The sequence below is a fragment of the Carettochelys insculpta genome, chromosome 5, assembly GCF_033958435.1.
Source record: "Carettochelys insculpta isolate YL-2023 chromosome 5, ASM3395843v1, whole genome shotgun sequence".
NCBI lineage: Eukaryota > Metazoa > Chordata > Testudines > Carettochelyidae > Carettochelys > Carettochelys insculpta.
Window position 1 is genome coordinate 35991764 of NC_134141.1, and position 26698 is coordinate 36018461.

The 26698-nt window shown below is 42.2% G+C and overlaps 1 protein-coding gene across 1 annotated transcript in view; it reads left to right on the plus strand.

Moving 5' to 3' along the window:
- Positions 1 to 501: 501 nt before the first annotated feature.
- The window catches only part of CNTLN (centlein), a 319293-nt gene continuing 293096 nt past the window's right edge, over positions 502 to 26698 (plus strand). Inside the window, exon 1 of the mRNA XM_074994934.1 lies at positions 502 to 746. Within this exon, the coding sequence (XP_074851035.1) occupies positions 633 to 746 (114 nt within the window). The 5' untranslated portion in view covers positions 502 to 632. The remainder of the gene's footprint in view (positions 747 to 26698) is intronic.

A 26698-nucleotide genomic window follows, 5' to 3' on the forward strand; every position in this document is an offset into this window, starting at 1 on the left:
TTGGAAGTAACTAAGAAAGTAAAAGTTGGATCGAGCAGAACCTGCTGACTTTCAACCACCAGGCCCTCACATTCTTCTCCAGAAGTCAGGGGGCGGCTGACAGGCCCCAGGGTGCTGAGAAACCCCAGCCACTCAGCCTGCAGCCCGCTGGGTCCAGCCAAGCGCTGCCTCCCTTCCCATCACGTGCAGTGACCATGTCACAGGCCCAGATTTGGAGGTGGGTGAGCAGGGACATCCGCGGCTGCTCAACGCCCAAGAGCTCCGCCCGCACCGCTTGGCCGCTCAGATGTGAACCGGAGCGGGAGAAAGCGAAGCCAAAGGCGCGAAAAGAACCACGCATGCGCATTTGGGCCCGTAGACCCGTTTACATTCGTTTTCTACTGTTCATTCTAACCTCCCCCCCGCCACAACCCTTCCTCTCCTGCGGTCCGTTAAACTAGCGTTGTCGTCATCGCGCTGCGTCCTTCTCTTTGCGGTTCCCGGCACCGACCGCGCGCGGTCAATATGGGAGGAGGAGCGGGATAGTTTAATGTGCTTTGCTTGCGGCAACTTTATTTCCGAAGCGGGCGGGCAGGTGGGGAGTGACCCTTTCCCCTTCCCTTAGGCTCGGAACGGCGACCCGCTCTCCGAACATGGCTTCCAGCAAGCGCCAGGAGCCGCCGGCAGCGGCAGCACCAGCAGCATCTCGGGTCCTGGAGCTGGAAGAAGAGCTCAGGAGCCTGGCTGAGGAGCTGAGCCAGTGCCAGGTACCAGAGAGAGGGCAGGTCCCTGCGGCCTGGCGCAATGTCCCCCGGAGACCCTCTTCATCCAGGTGCCCTAGCACGTTCTCCCCTCCCCTGCCCGGCTTTCGCCGGGTCTGGGCCTTCCAGCCCCATCCGGCAGCTGGGGCGCGCATCCTGCCCGGGCTGCCTTGGTCCTCGTGATCTGGATGCTGAGCCCCACACTCCCCGGGCTGCGCAAGGAGGTGCGAGCTCGCCCTGCGGGCTGCTGCGGGGTCCCTCTGCCTCCTTTTAGGACGATCAGCTCGGCGTGGCCCCCGCCTGCCTTGTGCTGCCTCCAAGCCCGAGGGACTAGTCACACGTGTGCGGTTGCAGTGTTGGCTTCATTCAAAGCGAGGGCTTGCGGCGCATTTGTCAGGCAGCGTCTTAAAATGCACAGGGTGCTTTGCGGTCAGTTATTGTGCTTTGTACCCTATGGGGAAAATTGGGACAAACACTGTGCAGAGCAGGGAGAATGCACCATTCAGGTTATACACACGCACTTCTGTTTGGTAACAGGCGCCTTTAATGAGAAGAAGGACCCCTACGACCTTACCGCAGTGCTTTGCTGTACATGTTTGCTAAACGAGAGGATTTGGGCAAGAGCTTGGCAATGGGGCAGTTGGGACACCAGTTCACTGGTGTGTTATCTCCCACTCGTTTTGCAGGACATGGCATGGTTGGGTCTCTCTCTAGGCAGTTGTAACAGGATCATGCAAGCAAAGGGAGGAAAATAGAAGTATCCTTGCTAGATCCAGGGGATAGTAATGTTGCTCTAGCATTATTTATGCCTATCACTTTCTGTGCTTCCTAGATGTAGCGGTAGAGAGGTAAGGGAAGCACGGCTTGTCGTAGAGCCTTGTTGTATGGCAATGATCCACGATGGTAGCTATTTAGAGTTACAGGACACCCACAGATCTTGGGATCCTCATTCATTGTCTGGATCAGGTGAACAAACTTTTTGTCCAGCTCCACTTTTCATCCCTGTGATTAGCAGCTCCCCCCGGCCCTGTCTAATGTAATCCAAACCAATGGATATTTTGGTTATGTTCAAATGGGAAAAAAATAACATTTTGGCATGTGTAAGAAAACCGTTATGTAAAATGTAAAAGCTTTATTAATCAGTATATCATTGTGAATACACATACATACAAACAGTAACGTATTTCAACATTTTTAATTAGATGGATGAGCCTGAGACCCAGCAGCCAATTGTGCTCCTCTCCCCCCTCCCTCCCCTGTACATTGCCCGTCTCTGGCCTGAATGATGGAGAAGTGAATAAGCTCTTCTGATCGTGAAAATACACTGACTTTTCTCTCCTATCCATCTATAAAGGAAAAACTCCCTAGGAACAAACTAACTTTTGACTGTACAGGAATTACAATATCACTAATGTGAATTATATCTGTAATTCACTTCACTTCAGTGTATTAAAATTGATTATATTCATATCAGAGTAAAACAAGTTGTTTCTTTTTTAACTAATTTAGAAAGATTTAACAGTTTTGCAAATCATTGCCATGAGTCAGAGACAAAACAATAAACATTACAACAGTGAGAAACAATTGAATAATATAATAAACAGATCTCTTTATTTACTCTGTGTGCATCTTTACACTCATTGCAACATGCTGATAAATTCAGTTAGTAATCACACTGGCAATGTCTGTATAGAGGTTGGGAATATGCTTTCATGCACTAGCAGACAAATGTGCTAGGTCAGCTTGACCTAATGCACTAATGTATTGCAGTCACTGTGGCTTCTACTAGTCCTGAGTACAAGCATGTCCAACATCCTGGGATGTATACAGATGCTTGTGCCACCATGGCCACAATGATGTCTCTTGTGTCTGAATGGAGAGTAGTGGAGTTAGCACAGGCAGGAGCATTAGAAAGAGCAATTCCAGCAGCTATGGAGAAGTACCCTATTCAAAAGTGCAAATGGCAGCAAGGCACCTAACTCCCATTGAAAGTCATTGGGAGTTACACATGAAATGTCCTCACAAATAACAGATTATATATTCATTCATTTATTTGTAATAAATATGTTTCCATTCCTCTATTTTTAGTTCATTCTAGCTGTAGACAGGTGAACACCAAAATTAGATTTTTATTCCCATATTTATAGAGACAACTTGTAGTATGCTGAGCTCCAAGCAGAGCTATTTATGCAAACAATTTTTTCCCCAAGCGTGGCAAGAGAACGGAAAGTAAGTACTTTCAGTATTGGAAGGCAAAACCCACAAGCCATAGCAGTCTGTTCCCACTTCTGCATCTGATGTAGGTTGAGAGCATAGATTAGTTGTCGTAGCAATAGTGTGGGCACACCTGGCTTTCTTCTTTAGCAGTATGTAGATTTGTTCTCCCACATAAGGATCACAAACATTCCTCAAGTCTTATTGTATATTTCTATCTTACCACTCATCCAGTAATTAAATTTAAAGAGACAGGTGCTTAAATATGTGTTTCTTTTTTGAAATAATGTGGGAAACCTGCTTTAGCAGTAAAAGATCAGCTAATATTTAGTGAAAGCATATTTTACCATTGTTCCATCCCTTTGGAGGAACAGAAGGTGTTCTTTACACCTACAATATGGTGAGTAGAGAAACATCTGAATTTTCATTTATGTAGTCACACAGTCATAAAGCTGTAAATCTGTGTGATAGCTATTTATAGGTCTGGTTTTTTAGATCATTTTACAGTTTGCATATAATATGGAGGTCTGACTCTTAAACAGTAAGTACATAGTTGTCATAAAGTAAATAAAACACGAGCAAGTTTAACATGAATAAAAACTTTCATTTAAATCTGTTGTTGATTTTGCTTTTTCTCTTTAATAGTATATTTAATATTAGAATCCTGTCATTCCTAATAGGATGGGAGAAAAGTGGGTCATAGAAAACATGGCAACTACAGATGTTTTTACCATGGTGGTTCTAATCATGGGTGGGGTAGTTTAATAAAATTCCATCTGCTATATTCCCATCACAATTACAAGTGGATTCTTCAGTTGCTGTCCTAAACTGGCATGTACCATTGCAATGTGCTGTTAATCATATATCTTGTGTACTACCAGTGTCTCCCTTTTTGGGGTGGATTAAACTGTACCTGTTAATGTGACTTGTAAAATATTCAGCGTCTAATAGGATGAGCTGTTCTATATAGGTTATCTTAGAATTAGACTCTTTTTTGTAAACCTTTGGCTGTTTTCTTTATATGCCGGGGTGGCCAAACTTACTGCCATCTGAGCCACATATGAGGATCTTCAGAAGTTTGAGAGCTGGAACTCTCCTGCCAGGAGCTGAGGCTTGGGGCTTAAACCCCATTGCTACTGAAGCCCCAAGCACTGGCAGGTGCATCCCACATGGCTGAAGCCTCGAGACCCCATACCTGCCTGAGAAAAGCCCCTCCCAACCTGCCAGCTATGAGGCAAAAGTCCATTAGTTGAAATTGAAAATTACATGTGCATAATTTTAAAGAAGGACTGAGGGGTAGGGCTAATTTTCCTGTGCAAAATAACTAAAGATCCAAAACAACAACTACTTGGGGCCCAGTTTAATAGTTTTTACAAGGAACCAAAATATGTCCCAGATAGAGTTGGTTGGAAGTTTTCCAGAGGAATATTTTTCAGTTCGAAAGTATGGGTTTATAGAAATTGACATGCTCCTGCAGAATGTGTCAATTGTGATGAAACTTCCATCAGGTAATCAGGTTGGTTTCTGATGTAAACTAGGCAGGTTTTTTACTTCTCCTCCTCAGCAGTCCAGTGGTTGCTTGGGCATCTGGAACTGCTTGGGGAGGTTGGTGAGTCCCTGTGTAGTTGGGGCACCCACCACGCGGTGAGTCCCAAGAGAGCAGTATTTTGTTCCCAAAACTGATATATTCTCACAGCAGGAATATTTGAGTCCTCGTGAAACTAAATAATGGAACTTTAGTTCCTTGGAACACTTTAAAGTTTGGGGGTTTTGTTGCAATTTGGGATGAAATATTTTCAGAAACTCTTCAATTTGTTTTCAGACCTGAAAAGCAATTTTCCAGCTAATTCTAATGTCAACACTTATACTAGAAACTCTTCCCATCCATATCTTTTTATTGGGTCTGGGATACCTATCAGTTTCAGGTGTTCCTGCGACATTTCTTGGGGCCTCCACAACACTTTGACAAGGGGCAGGGTGACTTTCCTCCTCTTGTACTAGGGGTTCACATGTCCTAGCAGGCAGTCTTTATCCTCACCCCAATGAATCCTAAGAGTTGCTGCTGCTGTTCCCCTTTGGGTCTCCCAATAGGAATATTCCTACTCCCCTGTTCTCTTCTCCTTTGTGTTCCCTATTCTTGTTTGGTAGGAAGGTAAGGGAGTCTGTTTCTATGCTGCTTTCCTCATCACAACAAGTCATGATATGATGGAGATTAGATTACATGATATGGGAGGAACCTAAGCTTAGTTGCAGTATTGCCAGCTGTTTACAAATCATGAATTAGTTTCTCGCCAAATCATTAGTTTGTTTTTTTTTAATCTCCAAGCTTGCGAATACATTTTTAGATTCTTTTTATTTGCCTTTTGCCTGTGGTTTTCAGGGTACATTGATGCTGAACTGTCAGGCTCCTCTGTACAATCAGGCAGATAGAAACTTTTCATTTTTTAAAACAAAATCTCAGATTCTCCTGCCATCTTTTGATTTTAGCAGTTGGAGCTTAAAGAAGAGGAATAAATATTGTGACACTCCTGATAAAACTGCAAGAGTTGGCTAAGCGGCATGTGAGAGCTTGGCCTGGAGCTGGGCCTTTCCTAAAAGCACCATCATTCTGTGGCGGGGAAAAAAGCATTTTTTTTTGTCTGAGAAACGGCATCATTGCATTGTGATCCACGGTAAAAATAAAATAACAAAAAACACTGATTCTGTAGGCAATTTTAATACAACTCAGAAGATACTTAATCTAGTTGACGCCATGTGCAACGCTATTTTTATCACACTTTCATTAATGTTTGGATGTACTGGCAATTAGGCATATATTGTGTCTACAAAAAAAATGTATGTCGGTCTGTATAGTCAGTTTAATAGCTAGCCTTAAATGTAAGTGCGTTCCTTCTTTATTCTTGTTTCACTTAAATAGTGCTTCTATTGCAAAGATCCACAAGGTGTTTAGGTTCCAAGGAAAAATGGATTTAGGTGGTGTTTTTCATTGAGATTTTACTGTTTCTATTCTATGGCTGGATTGACTTGGGAAGAAAAGTTGTACCAAAGGTGTTACAGTAGTTGTCTCCTTACTTGCTTTGGCTACTGTATTAAAAAACTCCAATTACAATTTTTTTTCATGTTGTTGTTCATGTTGTTTGGAAATTGTGGTTGATTTGTTTGTGTCATAGGTTGATATTTATTTATTTCTGTGGTCAGGAATTGCCATTCTTGCTTGGGCAGGAAGGCTTTCTGAAGGGGATGGGTTTGCAATATTATGTAAAGATTGTCACGTTTATGATATGCTTGCTTATCCTGTGGAAGTTAGTTCTGTATCCTCATCCTCTTGGTTGGAGTGCTGTATCTCTCCAGCTCTCATGTGCTTCATCCTGGGTTTTGCAATCTGTTGTTCCAGAAGAACACAACTGTTGGGGCAGTTCTTGTATGGACAGTTTGGTCTTGAGCTATTAATTGCTTTGAAAATTAGGACTGTGGCTTTGAACTGTGATCTCAAACTGACTAAAAGCCTCTGGAGACACTTGAACACAGGCCTTATGAGCTTACAGCAGATTGGACCCTGAGGAGAAGTGTTACAATGATCTCTGAAAAGATAGTTATACAAAGACGTAAGGCTGGTGGCTCACTTGTTCTACAGCTAAAAGAGATTAGGTGATTCTGTTTTTCTGTTCTAAATGTTCTCTATTTTTCTTTCTTGAGTCTTTACAAATAAAGTGCATACAAGTTTAGAAGCTTCTGTTTTAATTCACAAAAGACATCTTTTGTTAATTTGTTCTCCCTGATTGACATTCAGACCCCACTGAGGATCAGTGTGAAGGTCACTCTGTTGCAGTACTGAGAAGACAGGGACATAAGAGGATGTAGCTATATCCCCTACAGAGGCAAAATTTTCTCTCTGCTTTGATTTTCCTTTGTAAGAAATACAGGTTAAACCAAAATATTCAAATGTTTTGTACTGACCTGAGAGCTGAAGCAACTTAGGACAGGTCCACATTTAAAAACCTGCATTGGTGCAGCTTCACTAATGCAGCTGTGCCCCTGTAATGTACAAGTGAAGATGATATGCCGATGGGAGAACTCACCTCCATCTGTCAGTGTAATTAATCTACCTTCCTGAGAGCTGGTAGCTATGTCAGCAGGGGAAACTTTCCTGTCACTAGAGGGCAACAGGGGCAGGTTAGGTCAGTCTTACATCATTCGGGGTGTGGAATTTCCATCAGTGTTAATTAACATCCATCTATTTCTTCTTGAAAATGGGTAAAGTCTCTATACTTAATTAAATACTAGTTTATTTTATTAGTGATTAGACTAGGAAGACCATACATTTATTGGTGCCAAGGGATGTTGCACATGCATGTGTGTATGGGTGAGAGAAAAACATCAACTGTGTTGCCATAAGGAATGTGAGCCAGATGACTCTGATTAGAACTGTTGCAACAATTGATCAGGCCTTACCTGCTCTGACTCATGGATGGAGAAGTAACTACATTTTATAGTTAATTTCTTCTGTTTTCAGTTGCTTATAACTTTGACAAACTTTAATTTGCTTTTCATGCTAAGTCTCTGCAGCCTGATGGGGTTTTTTTTTTTTGGAATGTTTGAGGGAAAATAGTTGTAATTGTTGCTGAGAATGCGGCTGGTTAAAACCAGAAGTATTTGTCAATATCAACTTTTTTCCTACCACTTATAGTTTTTAAAGATCTCTATTCGTCCCCATGGCTTGGTGCAGAGAAGGGTTTCCTGGTTCCCTGACAAATGTACTTTTTGCTAGGCTAAGCAGTAGGTTGCAGTGGGTGATGAAACCGCTACTCCTGCAGTTATTGTTCTCAAATTGAACTTGTAATTCTGTGGAGTTTGGAATTTGCTTAATGCAGCTGGAAGATTTCAGAAAATGAGAGCAAGTATCTAAAAAGTTCTACTGAGTATGTGCGAATGATAATCTGCTCCCTCCTGCCCCTTGCTCCCAATGGCTTAAACTTAACTGTATCTGAATATATTTTTCCTGACAATCTCCCTACCAAATTTCATATTCCTATACTAAACCCTGAGGCTACTAGAAATCTTTATTATAAACTGCTTTTCAATATCAGCAGTTGAAATGTACACATTTTAACCTGTCTAACTCTCTGCTACAACCACATAGTTTTTACTGAGCTTTTAAAAAAAAAGTGTTCACCTGGAGGCACAGCTGTAATTGCAAATGTGAAGCATTTATGTAACATTTAAGAATTAGTGTAATAAAATATAGATGCTGTTGTGTTTGTGTGTGATTTAGTTCTTACCATTCCTAATGGACTGCTGTTGCATCTGCAGTTTAACACACGTAATTAATATTATGTACTATTCCCTGAATTAATAAAAAATCAAGTTATGTAAAAAAAATTTAACATTGTATTTCTTAGATGTTATAAAAAATACGTTTTAGTGATCAGATTTTCACCATTGGTTGAGAAATATGTGAAGATGTATCAGTGGGAAACTTTTGATTTAAATCAATATTTTTTTTCTTGCTGATTTAAATTGTCTTGATTTAAATCAGTCTACCCTGCAAGCTGCTGCTGGAGCATTTCCATGGCTAGCCACTCAGAAGGTCCTTGGAGCTAGCCACAGCCACTGCTTGGACATTCCCTGGGAAATGTGAGTAGTGGTCTGGCAGGCCACTTTGGGCCAGCTGCTGCTGGAGTGGCAGACTGGGTGCTTGCTTCTTTGGCTGCAGCAAATTCTGGAGCCAGTTGCACTGGTTTCTATCAAGGGGCCCTGGAGGTAGCCACATAAGTTGAGCAGCCATGTTAGCAGTCCTGAGCAGGGGCTAGCTGTCGGCCCTGAGTCTCCTCCTAAGCAGTCGTGTCCTGGGGCCTCACAAAATAGCAGTGCCCCAGGAGCTCTAAGTTTTAGGCAGGCATTTTCATAAAATAAAAGTCATGGACAGGTCACGGGCTGAGAATTTTTGTTTGCTGGCCATTATCTGACCAGGAGTTTCCCTAAAAATAGCCATGAGGAAATCTTAGCCTTACGTATGGTAAGGTCAGAGAATGAGCTTATTTACAGTAAACTATGTCATATCCATCGTTCTGTCTTAGTGAACTCTCAAATACTGGCATTTTAACCATAAGTAAATTTTAGTTACATTTTCCATAAGTACAGTCCAGTGAGAGTAAATACAAATAAATACAGCAATTAATGTATAAGTTTATAGTCTACTGTTACTGTTGTTGGTTAAAAAAAAAAATGTGCTCTGCATACATTTTTGTTTGTTTCTTAGTGTCTAATCTTGTTTTTCTTTAGTGTTATGCATTGCTAGGTGTACCTCTCTATCATCCAGAATATTTGACTATCTGGCTGCTGGATATGAACGAGTTTACTGTATAATATAATAGATCAGTGTAGATGAATTTACTAGCAATGCCTTGTTCTTACCAACCCTTATTAATTAAGAACATAAGAACGGCCGTGCTGGGTCAGACCAAAGGCCAGTCTAGCCCAGTATCCTGTCTGCCGACAGTAGTCAATGCCAGGTGTCCCAGAGGAGGTGAACCGAAGACAATGATCAAGCGATTTGTCTCCTGCCATCCATCTCCCGCCTTTGACAAAAGGCTATGCACCATACTTTACCCCTTGCTAATAGCCATCTATGGATCTAATCTCCAAATATTTATCGAGCTCTTTTTTTAAACTCTGTTAGCGTCCTGGCCTTCACAGCATCCTCTGGCAAGGAGTTCCACAGGTTGACTGTGTGCTGTGTGAAGAAAAACTTTCTTTTATTAGTTTTGAACCCGCTACCCATTAATTTCATTTGGTGTCCTCTAGTTCTTATATTATGGGAACAAATAAATAACTTTTCTGTATTCACTTTCTCCACACCATTCATGATTTTATATACCTCTATCATATCGCCCCTCAGTCTCCTCTTTTCTAAACTGAAAAGTCCCAGTCTCTCTAGCCTCTCCTCGTATGGGACCCGTTCTAAACCCTTAATCATTTTAATTGCCCTTTTCTAACACGACTATATCTTTTTTGAGGTGAGGAGACCACATCTGCACTCAGTACTCAAGATGTGGGCGTACCATAGGTTTGTATAGGGGAAGTAAGATATTCTTCGTCTTATTTTCTATCCCTTTTTTAATTATTCCTAACATCCTATTTGCTTTACTGACTGCCGCTGCACACTGCGTGGATGTTTTCAGAGAACTATCCACTATAATTCCAAGATCCCTTTCCTGATCTGTTGTAGCTAAATTTGCTCCCATCATATTGTATGTATAATTGGGGTTATTTTTTCCGATGTGTATTACCTTACACTTTCCCACATTAAATTTCATTTGCCATTTTTCTGCCCGGTCACTCAGTTTGCTGAGATCTTTTTGAAGTTCTTCACAGTCTGCTTTGGTTTTGACTACCCTGAACAGTTTGGTGTCATCTGCAAACTTTGCCACCTCACTGCTTACCCCTATCTCTAGACGATTGACGAATAAATTGAACAAGATTTGTCCCAGGACTGACCCTTGGGGAACGCCACTAGTTACCCCCTTCCATTGTGAAAATTTACCATTTATTCCTACCCTTTGTTTCCTGTTTTTTAACCAGTTCCCAATCCATGAAAGGATCTTTCCTCCTATCTCGTGATCACCTAATTTACAGAAGAGCCTTTGGTGAGGGACCGTGTCAAAGGCTTTCTGGAAATCTAAGTATAGTATGTCCACTGGATCCCCCTGTCCGCATGCTTGTTAACCCCTTCAAAGAACTCTAATAGATCAGTAAGACACGACTTCCCTTTACAGAAACCATGTTGACATTTGCTCAGCAAATCATGTTTTTCTATGTGTCTGACAATTTTATTCTTTACTATTATTTCTACTAATTTGCCCGGTAGTGACGTTACACTTACCGGTCTATAATTGCTAGGGTCTCCTTTAGAGCCCTTTTTAAATATTGGTGTTATATTAGCTGTCTTCCAATCATTGGGTACCGAAGCTGATTTAAAGGATAGGTTACAAACCACTGTTAATAGTTCCGCAATTTCACATTTGAGTTGTTTCAGAACACTTGGGTGAATACCATCCGGTCCCGGAGACTTGTGACTGTTGAGCTTATCAGTTAGTTCCAAAACCTCCTCTAATGACACTTCAATCTGGGACAGTTCCTCAGATTTGTCACCTATAAAGGACGGCTCAGATTTGGGAGTCTCTCTAACATCCTCAGCCGTGAAGACTGAAGCAAAGAAATCATTCAGTTTTTCCACAATGGCATTATTTTCCTGGATTGGTCCTTTTATGTCTCTATCATCCAGGGGCCCCACTGCTTTTTTAGCAGGCTTCCTGCTTCTAATGTACTTAAAAAACATTTTATTATTGTTTTTTGAATTTATGGCTAACTGTTCCTCAAAATCTTTTTTGGCTTTTTTTATTACATTTTTACATTTATTGACACTGACCCTATGAGAAAAATGTTTCTTCATTAAAAAGGTAAAAATAAATATTAGGAGAAAATAGGTACTGTGCCAGCTTTTCAATAGATCTTCACACCCTATAGCTTACATTATTCTTTTCAAAAGGTAAAAATGGAAGTAGACCAGGGAAAACTACCACCATACTTAGCATATCTTCAGCAAACCATTAACTTGGTACTTTCTATCTTCTTCTTCGTGGGGGGGGGGGTGCGCAAATAGTGGACTGCGAGCTGGTGAATTTCTTAGCTTTGAGTGAATAACAAACAATAAGGCTGCATCCACACTTGTATTCCTCTTTTGAAAGAGACATACAAATGAGGGAAATAGAAATTGCAAATGAGGTGCAAATTTACATTAAAAAAAGGCAAGAAGGGTTCTTTCGAAGATGGGGTTTACTTTCAAAAGAGATACATCTACCTTGCTTTCTTCTTTCAAAATAAGAATATGCAAATGAGGCACCAGATATGTAAATCTTCATCTCATTTGTATTTTTCAATTCCCCTTATATGCATGCCTCTTTCAAAAGAGGAATGCAAGTGTAGATGCAGCCTGAAAATATGGTCTCTGTGATGCAGTGTCATAATGAGCTAATTTTGCGCCTGAGGCAAGAATATAAAATTGTACCCCCCCATATTTATAGCAATTATTTCATAGAAAAAGGGAAAATACATAAATAGCAATATTAATGAGTGTTTCTTTATTATAGTTATGAGATTGCATAAACAACACATGATATAACATATATTAATATATATAATTATAAAATATCACCATGTCATATACTATTTGATATTTGTTTATAATTTGCATGCTTTAATGAGGTAAACTCATCAATAATTGTATGGATATTTATTTGCCATCTTGTGATCTATTGATAAGGTGGACATATCTGATAATCTCTCGTGACCCATGGGTGCTTGAAAGTAGTTCTTACTTAATTTCTTTTGTAAGAAGTCCCAGTCACTGGCAAGCAGAGAAGTAATCACTGGGCGATTTCCAAATCTAGAGAAGATTCAGCCAGGTTATATTCATGAATGAGCTGTAGAAGATTCACACTAGTCGCAGATGAAACACTTGGCAGTGGCCATAATGCCTGATGTTTAAAGCTGCGGATCTCTGAAGAAATTTCTGAGGCATTCAAATTGCTGTCATATTTAAAACGTAAATCTACTGCTGTTTTCTGAAGATTAGCAGTGTCCATTTTAACAAAAGAATTCTCAAAAGTAAATGTCTTTTTAGCAATCAGACAAAACGTTTGTTGCAAAGCATATTATTTTACTACATCAGTTTGAAAAAGATGTGCCCCAAGGAAACAGCTCCCCTAAGTGGTCAACACTGATCCTCCTCTGTGTGGACTAGCCCAAAAAGTTACAAAATGTTTTAAATGTTTAGAGAGAAGGTTGGGGGGTAACATCTTTTGCTGGACCAGTTTCTGTTGGTGACAGAAGTCCCTGATCTTACAAGCTGCATGTACACTAGCAAGGCCTTTTGAAAAGGATATTGAAAATGGGGCATTTTTGAAAGAGTGTGCAGAGCGTCTACACACAAAGTTTATCCTTTCAAAAGGAAATTGTTGCTTCCTTTCTAAAAGTGCTCCTCCAATCCCAGATCAGGAAGTGCATGACACCCCATAGCCACTCTCTCCTGGATGGGGGCTGGTGTCCGCCGGGGGTGGGGGGGTGGCTCATCCCCATGCTGGTAGTGCGAGACTGACTGTTTCTACTACCCTTTCCTGCAGCTGCGCTGCAGGAGGGCTCTGAGAGCCCTGGCCCTTCCATTGTCCCAGACAGCCAGGCAGAAGAGGGGAACTGCTCACCAAACCTGCCAGCACTACGAGGGGCCCAGAGCAGGAGGGCATGGCAGCGGCCCACATGCACAAGGCTGACCGCACATGGTCAAAGACTGCTTGGGACACCCTGATGGGTCACCTGGGCAACATCACGCGAGGCTCCTGGCCCTCCTGCTCCATCCCACCACACTCATGCCTGGCCTGGCTCTTGCCTCTCTGCCAATCCCATGCTCTTGCCTGCTCCCACTAGCCCCCCACACGGCCCCATAGTCCTGTGATGCCTGTCCCCTCCCAGCTCTACTGCGGACTCAGTATGGGGCTGTGAAGGGATCTTGGTGTCGATGGGGCTTGCGGCCATCCATGCCCACCCCAGATTAGCAAACCCCCTTCTAGGTTGAGGCCTCCCTTGCCCAACCTCCAATGTACGTAGTTTGCCCCTGCTCCTTGCTGTAAATGTTTGTTTGCTGGTTGGACACAAGACACAAATCTTAGTATTACTTAAAGTTTTATTTTTGCACCATCCCTGTTTCATGTGCTCTTTGTGGGGAGTTGGTGGTGTGTGTGTGTGTGTGTGCGCGCGCGCAGGGGGTATTGGGGGGGATGGTGAGGGATGTATGTGCATAGGGGCTTGTGTGGGGTGCCTTGGGTAGGGGTCACTGGGGCCCATGCATAAAGTGTCCCAGAGGGCCTCCTGAATGTGGATCCCGTCCCAGTGGGCTTGCTGGCTTGGGGTGGGGGGCCAGCTGTTTGTAGCCAGGGCTGGGAATGCCTTGCCTTGCCCTCCACAATATTGTGGAGCACTCAGCAGGCACCCACAGGTGAGGGACATTCTGAACCCAACATCCAGCTGTGTTAGCAGGCAGCACCACTACCTGTTCAGGTGCCTGAAGGCCCGCTTCACCACATTGCAGGCCTGGTTCAGCCTGGCATTAAAGACCTCCTGGCTGGGGTTGGTGTCACCGATGTAAGGCTGCATCAGTCAGGGCTCCAGGGGATATGCAGTGTCCACCACCATGCAGAGGGGCATGGTCAGGTCCCCAGCTGGGAGCTCCCATGGGGGGATGTGTTCTGGCCTCCGTATGGCAGCAGAGGCTGGAGTTCCAGAACGTGAGGGTGTCATGGGTCTGGCCCACCTGGCCCATGTAGATGTTTTGGAAGCACCCCCTCGGATCCACCAGTGCCTGGAGCACAACTGAGTGGCAGCCTGGGCACAGGGGGGTCGTACATCCCATTCAGGGCACAAAACAATTCAGGAACCCGAGCCCCTCGAAGCTGGCGATTGCCTCATCAAGGTTTGCTACACGGACAACCCTCTGGAGCAGCATTGTGTTGAAGGTCTTCATGACCTGCATGGGATGGAGGGCAGGCACTTCCATGAGGCACCCTCTCCCCAAATCCCCAACAGCCTGGGGTCCCTGATTTCTGGGATTCCCCACCCCGTGGCATGCCTTACTTCTATGAGGACAGCACCAGTGGTGGTTTTGCCCACCCCAAATTTGTGCCCCATGGACTAGTAGCTATGTGGGGTGACCAGCTTCCAGAGAGTTATTGCTACCTTCTTTTCCAGGGGGAGGGCAGGCCTCATTTGGGTGTCCTTATGCCTCTGGGTTGGGCATAACTCCTGGAACATTGCCCTGCTCATCTGGAAGTTCTGGTGCCATCTGGCATTGTCCCAATCCCCCAGCACCAGGTGCATCCATGAGTTAGAGCTGCTGGGGTGGCTCCACAGGTGCTGGAGTGCTTGGGGGTGGGGGCCTGGCATGGTACGGGGTTGAGGGGCTCCAGAACCCTGGCAGGGAGGACCACCCCGCAGGCGGAGGTTTAGGGTGGCCATGAGGACTGTGGCCAGGTGGCAACCAGGGCCTCGATGATGGCCAGCTCACGGAGGAGGAGCTGCTACTGAGGTCCGTCGGGCTGGTGCACAGGGTCTGCTGTGCCTTGTGGAAACTCGACAGCCCTCGGCATGTGCCAGGCATAGGCGAGTTAAGGAAGCGGTTGGATGCGGGACCTGGAAGGGCTTGTCAGCCGTGCAACTCTGTCCACAGCGTTTCCTGCTCCACTGTTTTAAAAAAGCACCGTGTAGATGCTCTCTTTCAAAAGAGCTGATCGGAAGAGCGGTTTGCTGCTTCTGTGTGGATATGATTTTTCGAAAAAGCGGGTTGGAGGAGTGATCTGCATTTCATGTGTGTGGATGCACTCTTTTTTAAGGCGCACTTCCGGGGATATCTTTCAGATGACTGCCTTTCAAAAACGCAGCGTAGTGTAGACGTAGCTATAGAGTTCAAAAGCTTATATCTTTCATCACCAGAAATTGATCCAATAAAAATATTACTTGACCTCTTGTTGCTCTAATATCCTGGGCCCAACAAGGTTACAGTACTGCAGATAACAGTTCAATTCTTCATTACAAGTAAAACAGTTTTATTACATGAGAAGTGTAAACATAATATTCAGTTTTCAAAACTTCTACATCTACTTCATGTATTCACTACTGCCTCTTAGGACATTATAGTCATGTAACACTTTACTCAGTAAGTAAACATACTTTACTTTAATAAAAGCCAAATTGTAAGCAATGGGGCTGGAGAGTTTTCAGCCACATTAATCTCTTCTTTTTAACTGAGAAAAAGAAATTAATTACAAGAAGTTATTAGCTACACGCCACCTTCCCCAGTTGGGTAGGGAGGGTATGGCAGCCACCTCTGTCAGGATGGGGAGGAGCTCTCTGCCTGTCCTGCACCTACATGGTGACACACCAGACAGACTCTTGCACATGCGCTATCCAAGTTATCACCTGTGCAGGCTGTCAAAACAAGTCATCAGAAACCCTCCCCACCCCTGCCTGGTGCAAGTGGAACGATCCCTTCAGCTTCTTTATCTTGCACAGGCGCCGCACAGCTGGCAGAGCCTGTTTCTGAAGCCCTGTTCTGAAACGTGTGACATCAAATGTCTAGGTTTATGCAAATCTCATAATGCTGCACCTGCTCAACTATGCACCTGAGGCACGTGCTTCACTCACCTCACCCTTGTTACGGCCCTACTGTGACTACAGAGGAAACTACTGCTGTAAAAAGTTGCTTTGGCAAGTGTAGGAATTCTGTTTAGAGGTGCCTGGCTAAAGATTTCAACCACATTAGGGGAGTGATTTTCTTCAAAACGTCATCAATAAACATGTATTGATTAAATGGTTTTGTTCTACCTCTGAAATTTATTATTAGGACTCTCATAATGGAGGAGTGATTTTAAGATGCACGTGCCATGGGAGCAGCAGCATCTTCAGAAGTAACATATCTACCTTCATATCTGTGATTAAGCATGTTTGCATGAAAATGAAGTGGAGTTAGTATTTGATTTGCTTCTTTATTGCCTGCAGCTTAACTTTCTGGTGACTTATTTCTTTCATCGGAGTCTCTTGCAGTGCCTTCTAAATTTCAACAGCATGGCAGCGCAGCAGCAATTTCTCTGAAGTTAGGTTAAGACTATATGGAGAATACATCTTGGTATACAGAACATATCCTCTATATTCCTCCTTAATCCAATGTTAGATACTTTGGATGAGATACTTCCATCCATTTAATGACATTTTTTCACAAAATTTTATGAGAATAGGCCAATTCTTAATAAATTGTCCATCAACCACAGAATTCCAGTGAGCATTTTGAGGGAGAATTAGTTTGTATCCTCCTGCTCTCTTCGTGAAGCTGAAGCACAGTGGTTGTTATGGAAGTATTTTATGCCCTGGGGTCAGCTGTTGCAACTACAGAAGTAACAGAGGACATGGAAAGTCACAGAAGCTGTGACTTCCACCTGCTCCAGGACAGAATTGCAGCCTTAACCATAAGTCTATTGAAGTATTACTTTGTAATCTCTTTAAAAAGTCATGTTGGTATATCATTTATTGCAGAAATGAAAGTTGATCATGTTTGTGTTTTTGTCAGTTGGAAATGAGTTGAAATGTGTGTTTTCAGCAGCTGGTAATTTTCAGACTTCATGTGTAAAAATTAATGTTTTCCTATGAAATTATTAGTAATGAGAGATAATGTGACAGGTTTAAGGTATGTGTATGTTGCTCTTGTATAGACTAATATTGCTGTCAAAACATGGCTATGACAAATTTATAATTTCAGTTGTCCATACGGGAGTCATACGCTATGAGTTGTGAATAAAAATGTAATCTCTGTGGTATAGTAAATGACAGTATGTTCCCTTTTGTCACTTCCTGTTCAAAGAAAACTCCTTCTTTATTGTATACATTATTAATAGAGACAACACAAAAGGAAGTTCTTTTAAACTGATAAAAGAGAGACACATTTTAATTCATTATTTTAATACCACAAGATTAGGTTTCATTGTAGGCTTGTTGCAGTATGAAGGAATTCTTTTTAAAAAAGATTTTTATAGTGCCAGCCTTAAGGATGTTTTATCTTTGAGTTGATTGGACTGATAAGTTGAAGATACGTGTTTTCTTTCTGATTGTGTGTGTGTGTCTATCTTGAAGTTCTGTATGATTGTGCATACTGTGTGCTTCTGATGAGTCCTATGAGCTAGGAAATAACTTCACTATTTTAGAGCCTGATGTGCTAACCACTTCTGGTGAGGTACTGAATTAATACCCCTATCTTCCAATGACTTCAAGCCCTATAATGCACCACTATATTCTATACCAAGGGTCAGTAGCCTTTCTGAAGCAGAGTGCCGAATTTTCACCTTTTCACCCCATGTATGGTCTGAGTGCCAGTGATATGTTTTAAAGTCACTAATAGTCCTAATTACAACAGCTTCATTAAAAAGTTAAGATGCAGAGCTTCACTGTTTAGATGGTGGTTGGTAGCATTTGTTGGCCTTAGTTAATCATAAGGGGCATGACTTTGAGCAAGCTCCTGGGTGTATGGGGAAGGAGGGACAGGGCTGAGGTCCCACCTCATATGTTGATGAAAATTGGCTGGCATGCCACTCTTGATATGTGTGTCATAGATTGCTGACCTCTGTTCTACACCATGTAATCACTTAGTAAGTAGGAATGGATCATGGGGAGTGTATTTTTATTGAAGAGTTAAGTATGTGAGTGGAAATTACATGCAGCACCAGCACAGTAGAAGGTGTACATGACTAGGATATTAGTGATGTAATTTAAAAACCCATGTGACATCCCAAGAAGCAAGAGCAAGTGTATGTTCTTGTATGTAAAAATACCACAGATTGATTAAAAACTTTTTCCATTAACCAGATAAACTTCAGTTTAGATGGTGGGGGAAACCAAAGAAATCCATATTAAAAAAGTCTATTGCTACTGTATTTTACTATTTATAACATCCATGTTTTTCATGCCTTTTCAAAAATATTTGTTACAAGCTAACCTGATGGTTGGTTATCTCAAAAGCCTATTTTGCATTTCTGTACAAAATTTTCGACCCCAACAATCATGCATAATTTCACTTCATATTGAAGTATTCAGTTCATAACATGGAGAATATACAATCTCTTACTATTCTACCTTGAGTTTTTCCTAAATTCAATAGTAAACCAATAGCTCCCTCTGTCCTCAATTGCTTTGTTTTCTCTTTTGGAGCATTCACTGGTATAAAAGCTGTCATTCATATTTTTATAGTAAATGCGTTGTTTTCTAAGGCTGTGTAGTCAGTTCTGTCTTTTGTTATGGTGATATTCCATTTCTTGAAACCAGGAGATAAGGAACACCCCCTTTTCCAGTGACCAGTTTTTTCTGCATATCTAAAACCTTTAGCTATTGTAATATCTAAATTATTATTTCAGTTGTTTGTTTATTTCAGATTACACTAACTACTAAAATGCCCCTCATCCTAAACACTAGATGAGTTAAAAAGTTTATACATGCAGTTAAACAAAATAAACAGACTTCTCCTATTTTCTCCATGGCATAACACTGCAAGTTGCACAAAAGCAAACAAAATTTAAGTTCTTCTTTATAGTCATCCCTCACTATCCAGACTCACAAATGTTCTGGTGATCAAAGCAAAAAACAAAATACAAATGCATTTTCTCTCGTATTTGTCAGTATGTCACAGCTCTATTGCAATCCTACAGTCTAAGGCTTTGTCTGTGCTAGTGAGTTTAATTGAGGTAATTAATGCTGGCACATAAAATTTGTGGAAAAAAAGTCATGAAAGTATGTTTACACTTGCTCCCTCTGTTGATGGATCATGTCTACCTATTTAGCTTCCCTGTTGACAGTGGGAGCAATGCGATGTGGGACCTGTTATTGGGTGTTGTAGTACCATAGAACAGAGCACAGGGCCTCTTGGGTACGTGCTAAATGTCCCATCAGTTACCGCTTTATTCAGGGGCTTCTGGTATCCTTTTGTGCCATTTTTCCATCTGCCATTCTTTGCAGTGCACTCTGCCATTTACAGCGAGAAAGAATGGATCATGCATTTCTCTCACATGGTCTGTTAACAGTCGTTAGGACCTTGCATATGGCAACAGAGATCATCCTGAAGTTACTGACAGAGGAAGAAGACTTGGAATAACTTGACAGCATGCATAATGTGGACAGCAACAATCTGTCACCTCATCTGACACTCAGAGAGCAGCTGTACAGGCCAGATCATCACTTCGGCGCTACGAAAACCAGCATTGATTTGTGGGATCATATCATCGTCAGTGGATACAGAATTTAAAGGCATGTAAAGCAATCTTTCTGGAGCTGTGTGATGAGCTGGCCCATCACCTGTGTGGTAAGGATATCTGACTGAGAGCTGCCCTTTTGCTTGAGAAGCATGAGGCAATTGCTGTGTGGAAGCCGACAACTTCTGATTACTACTGGTCATTTGCAAGTCTGTTTGGAGTGGGAAAGTCTACTGATGGTGCTGTGCTGCTGCAAGTGTGCAGGGCAATAAATCTCATTCTGCTATGGAGGGCTATGACTCTGGGAAATGTGCATGGCATATTGGCTAGTTTTACAAACATGGGGTTTCCTGACGGCGGGGGGGGTGGGGGGTAGGTTGATTGGATGATTCACACATTCCCATTTTAGCACCAGCCCAACTTGCCACAGAGTACAAGAAGGCATACTTCTTGACTCTGCAGAGGTTTGCACACTCGTCAACGTGGGGTAGTCTGGGAAAGAGAATGATGTGTGCACCTTCAGGGACAGTGACCCATACAGAAAGCTCCAAGTAGGGACTTTCTTTCCAGGCCATAAAATTACAGTAGGGGGATGTGATCTTGGTAGATCCAGCTTACGTCATGCAGCCCTGGCTCACGAAACTGCACACCACACCTGGACAGCAGTAAGGAGAGTTTTAACAACAGGCTGAGCAGGTGCCGCATGGTGTATGAATGCACCTTTGGGAAAATTTGGACTCCTAGAGGAAGAACAGAAATGTGAGGGCATAAAGGGAAGGTTGCTGGACACAGAATTTTGGCTCACTGAGCTGCTTCACTAAGCATTTTAGGACCTCAGTCTGCTCTTTCATTATTCTGATCATTCGTTCTGTGCCTGGCAAAGGCTGGTTTTCCTTGTTGTTCCTCAGCTTCCTTTCCAAGACGTTTTCCAAATGGCTGTACTCACTCAATGATTGATTTATTATTCATCAACTAAGTTCTCCCTATTTTTCCCCAAGGGCAGTTCCTTATCTATTGCATCCTCTACCAGGCGCTGTGCACTGGGGCCAGCGTCATCTCTGATATTCAGTGCAATGCCCAAAAAGAAGTCTGTTAACGTCAATTCCAGTTTGTAACATTTCACTTACAAACACCTTTTCCAACAGTTCCACTCACTTTTCACTGAACCTTGCAAGGAATGGTTCTCGGCAAGCAAATGTTAATAATGGTGAGTCAGGGAACGGGCTTGTGGCAGCTGTGCATATAGACAAATGAAATTTCAGCTGGTGCTAGAAAATTCCCTTTGCAGCAACATAGTTCTAATTATTCCCCATTTCTCCACTGATGGGTATAACCCTGGAAGTCACCACCTAGCTCAAGGTGAGGAAGGGAACCGGGGCACAACTTCTTCAGGGATGTGGCTTTCTTCCTGCTCCTTGTGCAGACCATCTATGTTCTGCTTTGGTTACTGCACATTTGATTGATGAACGTTACAGGCTGGTTTCCAACAATGGAGGAGGGGACAAAGCAGCATTGCCATGAAACATGAAGAAAATGTACAATTACCTCTCCAAATGTTTTGATAGATCACACTAACAATAATATCTTGCTCCTCCACATCAATTAATTACCCAGGGCAACATGCAGCTTTCAGAAACACTTCCAGCCTGTCACTTTTCCATGCCCTCAGCCTAGCATTCCACGAGCCACTTACCCTATGTCCCATCCCCTGCTTCCTTGTCCCTGAAAAGCATCTGCTCACACTGTCCATCAGCAGTAGAGAACAGTTCCTGGCTGCCAGAAGCACGTGATGACCTAGTGGGGGAAGCTCCTGATCCTTGTCTACTTCAGCCTCTAGCTCTGCTATTTCATCTTCTGGGCTAGGTTCTCCATGTTCTGCTTCCATGTACCCTGTGGCATCCCCAGAGCTCTTGGCAGTGGAGGTGGGGTCACCCCTGAGGATGGTGTCCAGATCTTTACAGAAATACTCCCATGCGGGTTCAAATTTTTACAGGTCATACACAGCTGGGACTGTACAGACTCTGCCCATACACCAATCAAATCCAACAGCTCTGCAGTGATCCAAGTGGTGGAGTGTTTGGTGAGATGGTCAGGCATGGGCACTGGGGAAGGCACCATGAGACCACTGCACACTGAGCCAGCCCATGTGGAGTGGGAAGGGATGGATCCAGGTGCTCATCCTGCAGGAAATATACATTTCTTGGGGCTTGCAAGAGGACAGGGTGGGTGGCTGGTCACTTGTGTGCGGGGCAGTGGAGTTCAAACTGCTGAACAGAGCAGCTGCTTGGGAACTGTGGGCCATTTTTTGGAGTCCAGAAAGGTACCTACACTATGGCTAAGTCTACACTACTGAGTTTTGTCAAAAGAAGTTACTGTTGGGACATGTTTCCCAACAGAACCTCTGTTGATAGAACACATCCACATGTAATAGAAGCTCCCCCTGCTGATGCTGTCTGTCAAAAGCGAGTGACCAGCCCTGCCCAGCCCTCTGTCAGCAGAACAGCCAACTGGAAGCTCTGCAAACAGGACTGCCTGATGAAATGGAAGCCCTCTCTGTTGATAGAAGGCCCCTGGAGCATCTATGCTATAATTTCACCAACAGTTTCTGTTGACAGAGGTGTTCTGCCTTTTCCAGGAGCGACTTAACTCTCCCAAGGATACTGCTGCGTTCTGTCGAAGGTTTCTCGACAGAACGCTTCTGTAGTGTAGACGTCCTATGAGTTTTGTCAACAAAACCACAGTTTTGTCGAGAAAACTCTATAGTGTAGACACAACTTATGTTTGTTGCCAGCACAGAGAGAGGAAAAGACAAGAGACTCTTGTGGAGCTGGATATTTTTTGTTGTCAAAAATGGGTGTTTTTCATGACAAAAGTCACAGTGGAATGTGCTCATGCAGTTTTGTTGACAAAATGCACTTTTCCTCAATAAAACTTGCCAGTGAAGACAAGCCCTAAGAATTTGATTGTTACTTTGGAAAGGAGCTGAAGAATTGCCTGAAAATCTTTTTATTATTTAGATTGCAAGTGTTCAAGTGTTGTTGTGCTGAGGATGGCATTTCCAGCAAACAGATGGTTATTAAATTTTGATGTACATCTATATACCGTGTAATAACAAACTTAAACAACCAGAGCAATGTTTTTGTTTGTATTTCCCTTCAAAGGGGAATAGAAATAGTGTTAATTAATTTGCAATAAGAAGCAGCAGTTGATCAGCTATAATCAGAGTTTTGTGACTCTGGTTCATGCCTCATTCACGTCTTATTTATTGTCCCAAGCAAATATTTATATGGTTATTTTTCATGCAACATGAACTTTGTGTAGCACTTGTTTTGCTATTGATCTATAGTCATAGATTAGGGTCCTGCTTCTGCTGCTATTAAAATTAATGACAAAACTCTTGTTTGTTTCAGTGTGAGCAGGACCAGAGTCTAGGTTATTCATTTCCATATGTCTGCCAATATGATGACGATGAGGTATAATTATTTTCATTCCCAACTGAAGAGTTCCACTGTTTTTGTTCAAAACTGTCACTTTCTCCATTTGAGACGTGACTTGCAATCACTGTCATTGCTTTGCTGTTCAGGAGAGATCATCTCACTTTCAGTTTAGTTCCCCAAACACTCTGGATATGTATGTTTTATACATCTCTATTTCCAACCTCCACACTTAGTCCCAGAGAGAATGACATCTTGCTCTGATATACAGTAGTGTTGTAGATAATTTTATTTTTAATGATTAGTAACAGAGAGAAAGTTGTGCTAGTCTATATACTATCAAAAGGAAAAAAACAGTAAAGTAGCACTTTAAAGACTAACAAAATAATTTATCAAGTGAGCTTTCATGGGACAGACCCACTTCTTCAGACCATAGCCATACCAGAATGGACTCAATATTTGAGGCACAGAGAACCAAAAATAGTAATCAAGGTTGACAAATCAGAAAAAAAAATTATTAAGGTGAGCAAATCAGAGTATCATAGCCATACCAGAACAGACTCAATAGTTTAATATTTAAGACTCTTAAATATTGAGTCTTAAATATTAAATACTTAACTATTGAGTCTGTTCTGGTATGGCTATAATACTTTGATTTGCTCACCTTGATAATTGTTTTTCTGATTCGTCAACCTTGATTACTATTTTTGGTTCTCTGTGCCTTAAATATTGAGTCCATTCTGGTATGGTTATGGTCTGAAGAAGTGGGTCTGTCCCACGAAAGCTCACTTGATAAATTATTTTGTTAGTCTTTAAAGTGCTACTTGACTGCTTTTTTGTTTTTATTTTTAATGAGTAATTTTTCGGAACTTTCAAATGACATCTGTATTCTACCCTCTCTATATCAGTTCTCAGCTGCTCAGGGTACACTTTTGCGGACCTCTCTCAGCAACTAACACACACTGAGTAAACTGAACAGTCCTTGGGTACACTGAAGATTGATCTATCCCAGGTCTTGACAGCTGTAGAGAGAGCTTTCTGTGCCAACTTCAGGCTGGCTATGGAGCCGTGTTTCAAAAGAAATTTTTTGGCTCCCAAGATCATTCAGGGAGAAGTCTTACCAAGTCCATTAAGTGTGCCAAGAGTTTAAAAAAGCTATTTAAACTTTTTTTAAAACTGTAATAATTGTCAGCTCATATTATTACTTCTATGAGACCAAATTTGGAATTACAGATTTTAATAAAAAAATTACTAGCTAAATTATTTCTTTAGTTTGAGAGAAGTAAGATTAAATATTTAATGATAACTTTTTGCACAAAGTGACCGATACTTTATTACAATTGTTATAACTAGAAATTGTGTACCTATACTTATCTTAATGCTAAAGTTCACAAAAATTCTTACCATGGAAAGTTTAAATCGTGTATGTTTTACAAGCAGCATGTGGCTGAAAACATTAATTCCTATGTTAAATTATTTTAACCTGATTCTTTTGGTCTCCAGAATTGATGAAAAGTTACATAGCTGTGCTGCCTTTTTATAATGCATATACAAGAGATGCATTGGTTTGGATGCATTTGGCTGGGTGGGTCTCTGCCCATGAAAGCTTATGCTCTAGTAAACCTGCTAGTCTATAAGATGCCACAGGACTTCTCGTGGTTTTTATTTATTTGGATCACAGTCTTACTACTTAATGCTGAAATTAAGGCCATGTTTGGTACCTTCTCATTATTCTTTGCCTGTTCATAGTTAGAAGGGGATAAATGATCCTTAAAAGTTGAGTCTTACCTTCCAAAGCAGTTTTTATAGGTAGAACAGTTACTGCTTGTGTGTGCTTTAATGCAGTTTGATAAATGATTTAATGTTCTTTTTTAAAAAAATGTACATTTTATTTCTGTATATCTCAGCATCCATATTCACAAACTTTTCTCAAATTTCAATCGTGGTTTGAAGATTTGAGTGAAAATTTGGGTTGGTTCTTACTTCATTATACCTAGTACCTCTAATATACCAGCAGAGGCAAATAGTGTTTCTTCTTGAGTGCTTGCTCATGTCAGTTCTATTGTAGGTGTGCAGGCACCCATGTTTTTCTTTGTCTCTGTAGGATTGGCTGCGTTGCCCCCGTGAGTGCTATGCGTATGTGCTGGTACAATCGAGGGTGGTCAGATGGAGTATTTTTCCTTGATTGTCAAGGGCTAGCAGTTTCTTTCCTTGGACTTTGTGCTATAAGGCCTTGTATATAGTTTCATAGTGTCAGGTCAGAATTGTAAACCTGCTACCACTATGAGCATAAGTGGTACATCCTGTACTGGTCAATGCATGAATGCTGGGCAGCAGTTAATTAACCCAGAAAACTCAGGAAGTGCCAGAGGCTTCAGGTTGAGGTGCACCTCAGTAGGGTAGTGGAACCCTTGATGCCATCAAAAGGCAGATGAGCAAATTCACTCATCGTTTTTTGCCAGTGATATCCACACAGGACAGAGTGGGCCCTTCAGCTATGGCTGGTCAGTAGTCTAGGAGTGGAATCCTGAAAGGCAAGCAGATGGAAGATCTCTTCATTGGCAACTCCTGCAGTGTAGCTGTTTCCAAGTGTATGCCCTTCCTTAGGAGCACCTCCATATCAACTATTGCAGAGACACCACTTAAAGAGGACACCATCCTTGTTGGCAACATGGCACAACATGGAAGGTGGCATTTACGGGGTTTAAGCATTCACTCGATTGATGTAGAGGAGGGTGCCCAGGGTCACCTTTGACAATGGCAACAATCACTGCTGTCTATTGCTCAGCCACTGTTTGTCATCTCTTGGTTACCTGACATTGGACACTGTCAGAAGACTGGGTATTAGGCTAGATCAGGGGCCTGCAAATGAAATAGCAAGAAGAGCCATTTTTTCAAATTCAGTTATAAAATCAATCCTTCAAGAGCTGAAAGCATGTGAATATGAGACAGTTCTTAATACAGAATGTCAAACTGTGCTTTTTGTTACCCCTAGTTTAAGAACAGTGCACACACAATAATTTGTACCAGTTAGAAAGTTGTTACCCCCATCTCCAGGGTTTATCTGCCTCAGCCCCCAAAGCTGCCTCCTATCCCGAGGTTTTACCACCCCACAAACATCCCCCATCCTCAGGCTTAACCCCTTTGAGCCCCAACCACCTCCCTGCCCCATTCACAGGCTTAACTTGCCATGTAAGTTCCACAGTGCTGAATTGGACTCGGGACACTCCTTGATTATTAGCAAAATGAAGCTTACAGTCAAGAAATGACACTGAGCAAAACTTAGGAGAAAGCCCCAAATCAATGTTATTAACAAAGAAAACTAGAGATAATGCCAGGAGTTTGTGAGGCTCTTGGACTTAGCATACATGGGAAGTCCTTACTGAAAAATCCAGAATTTTGGGAAACTGTAATAACAGGAATTCATGAAACAGGTTTAGCTACCTTTGGGGAAAGGAAACCATCAAAAAAGGAC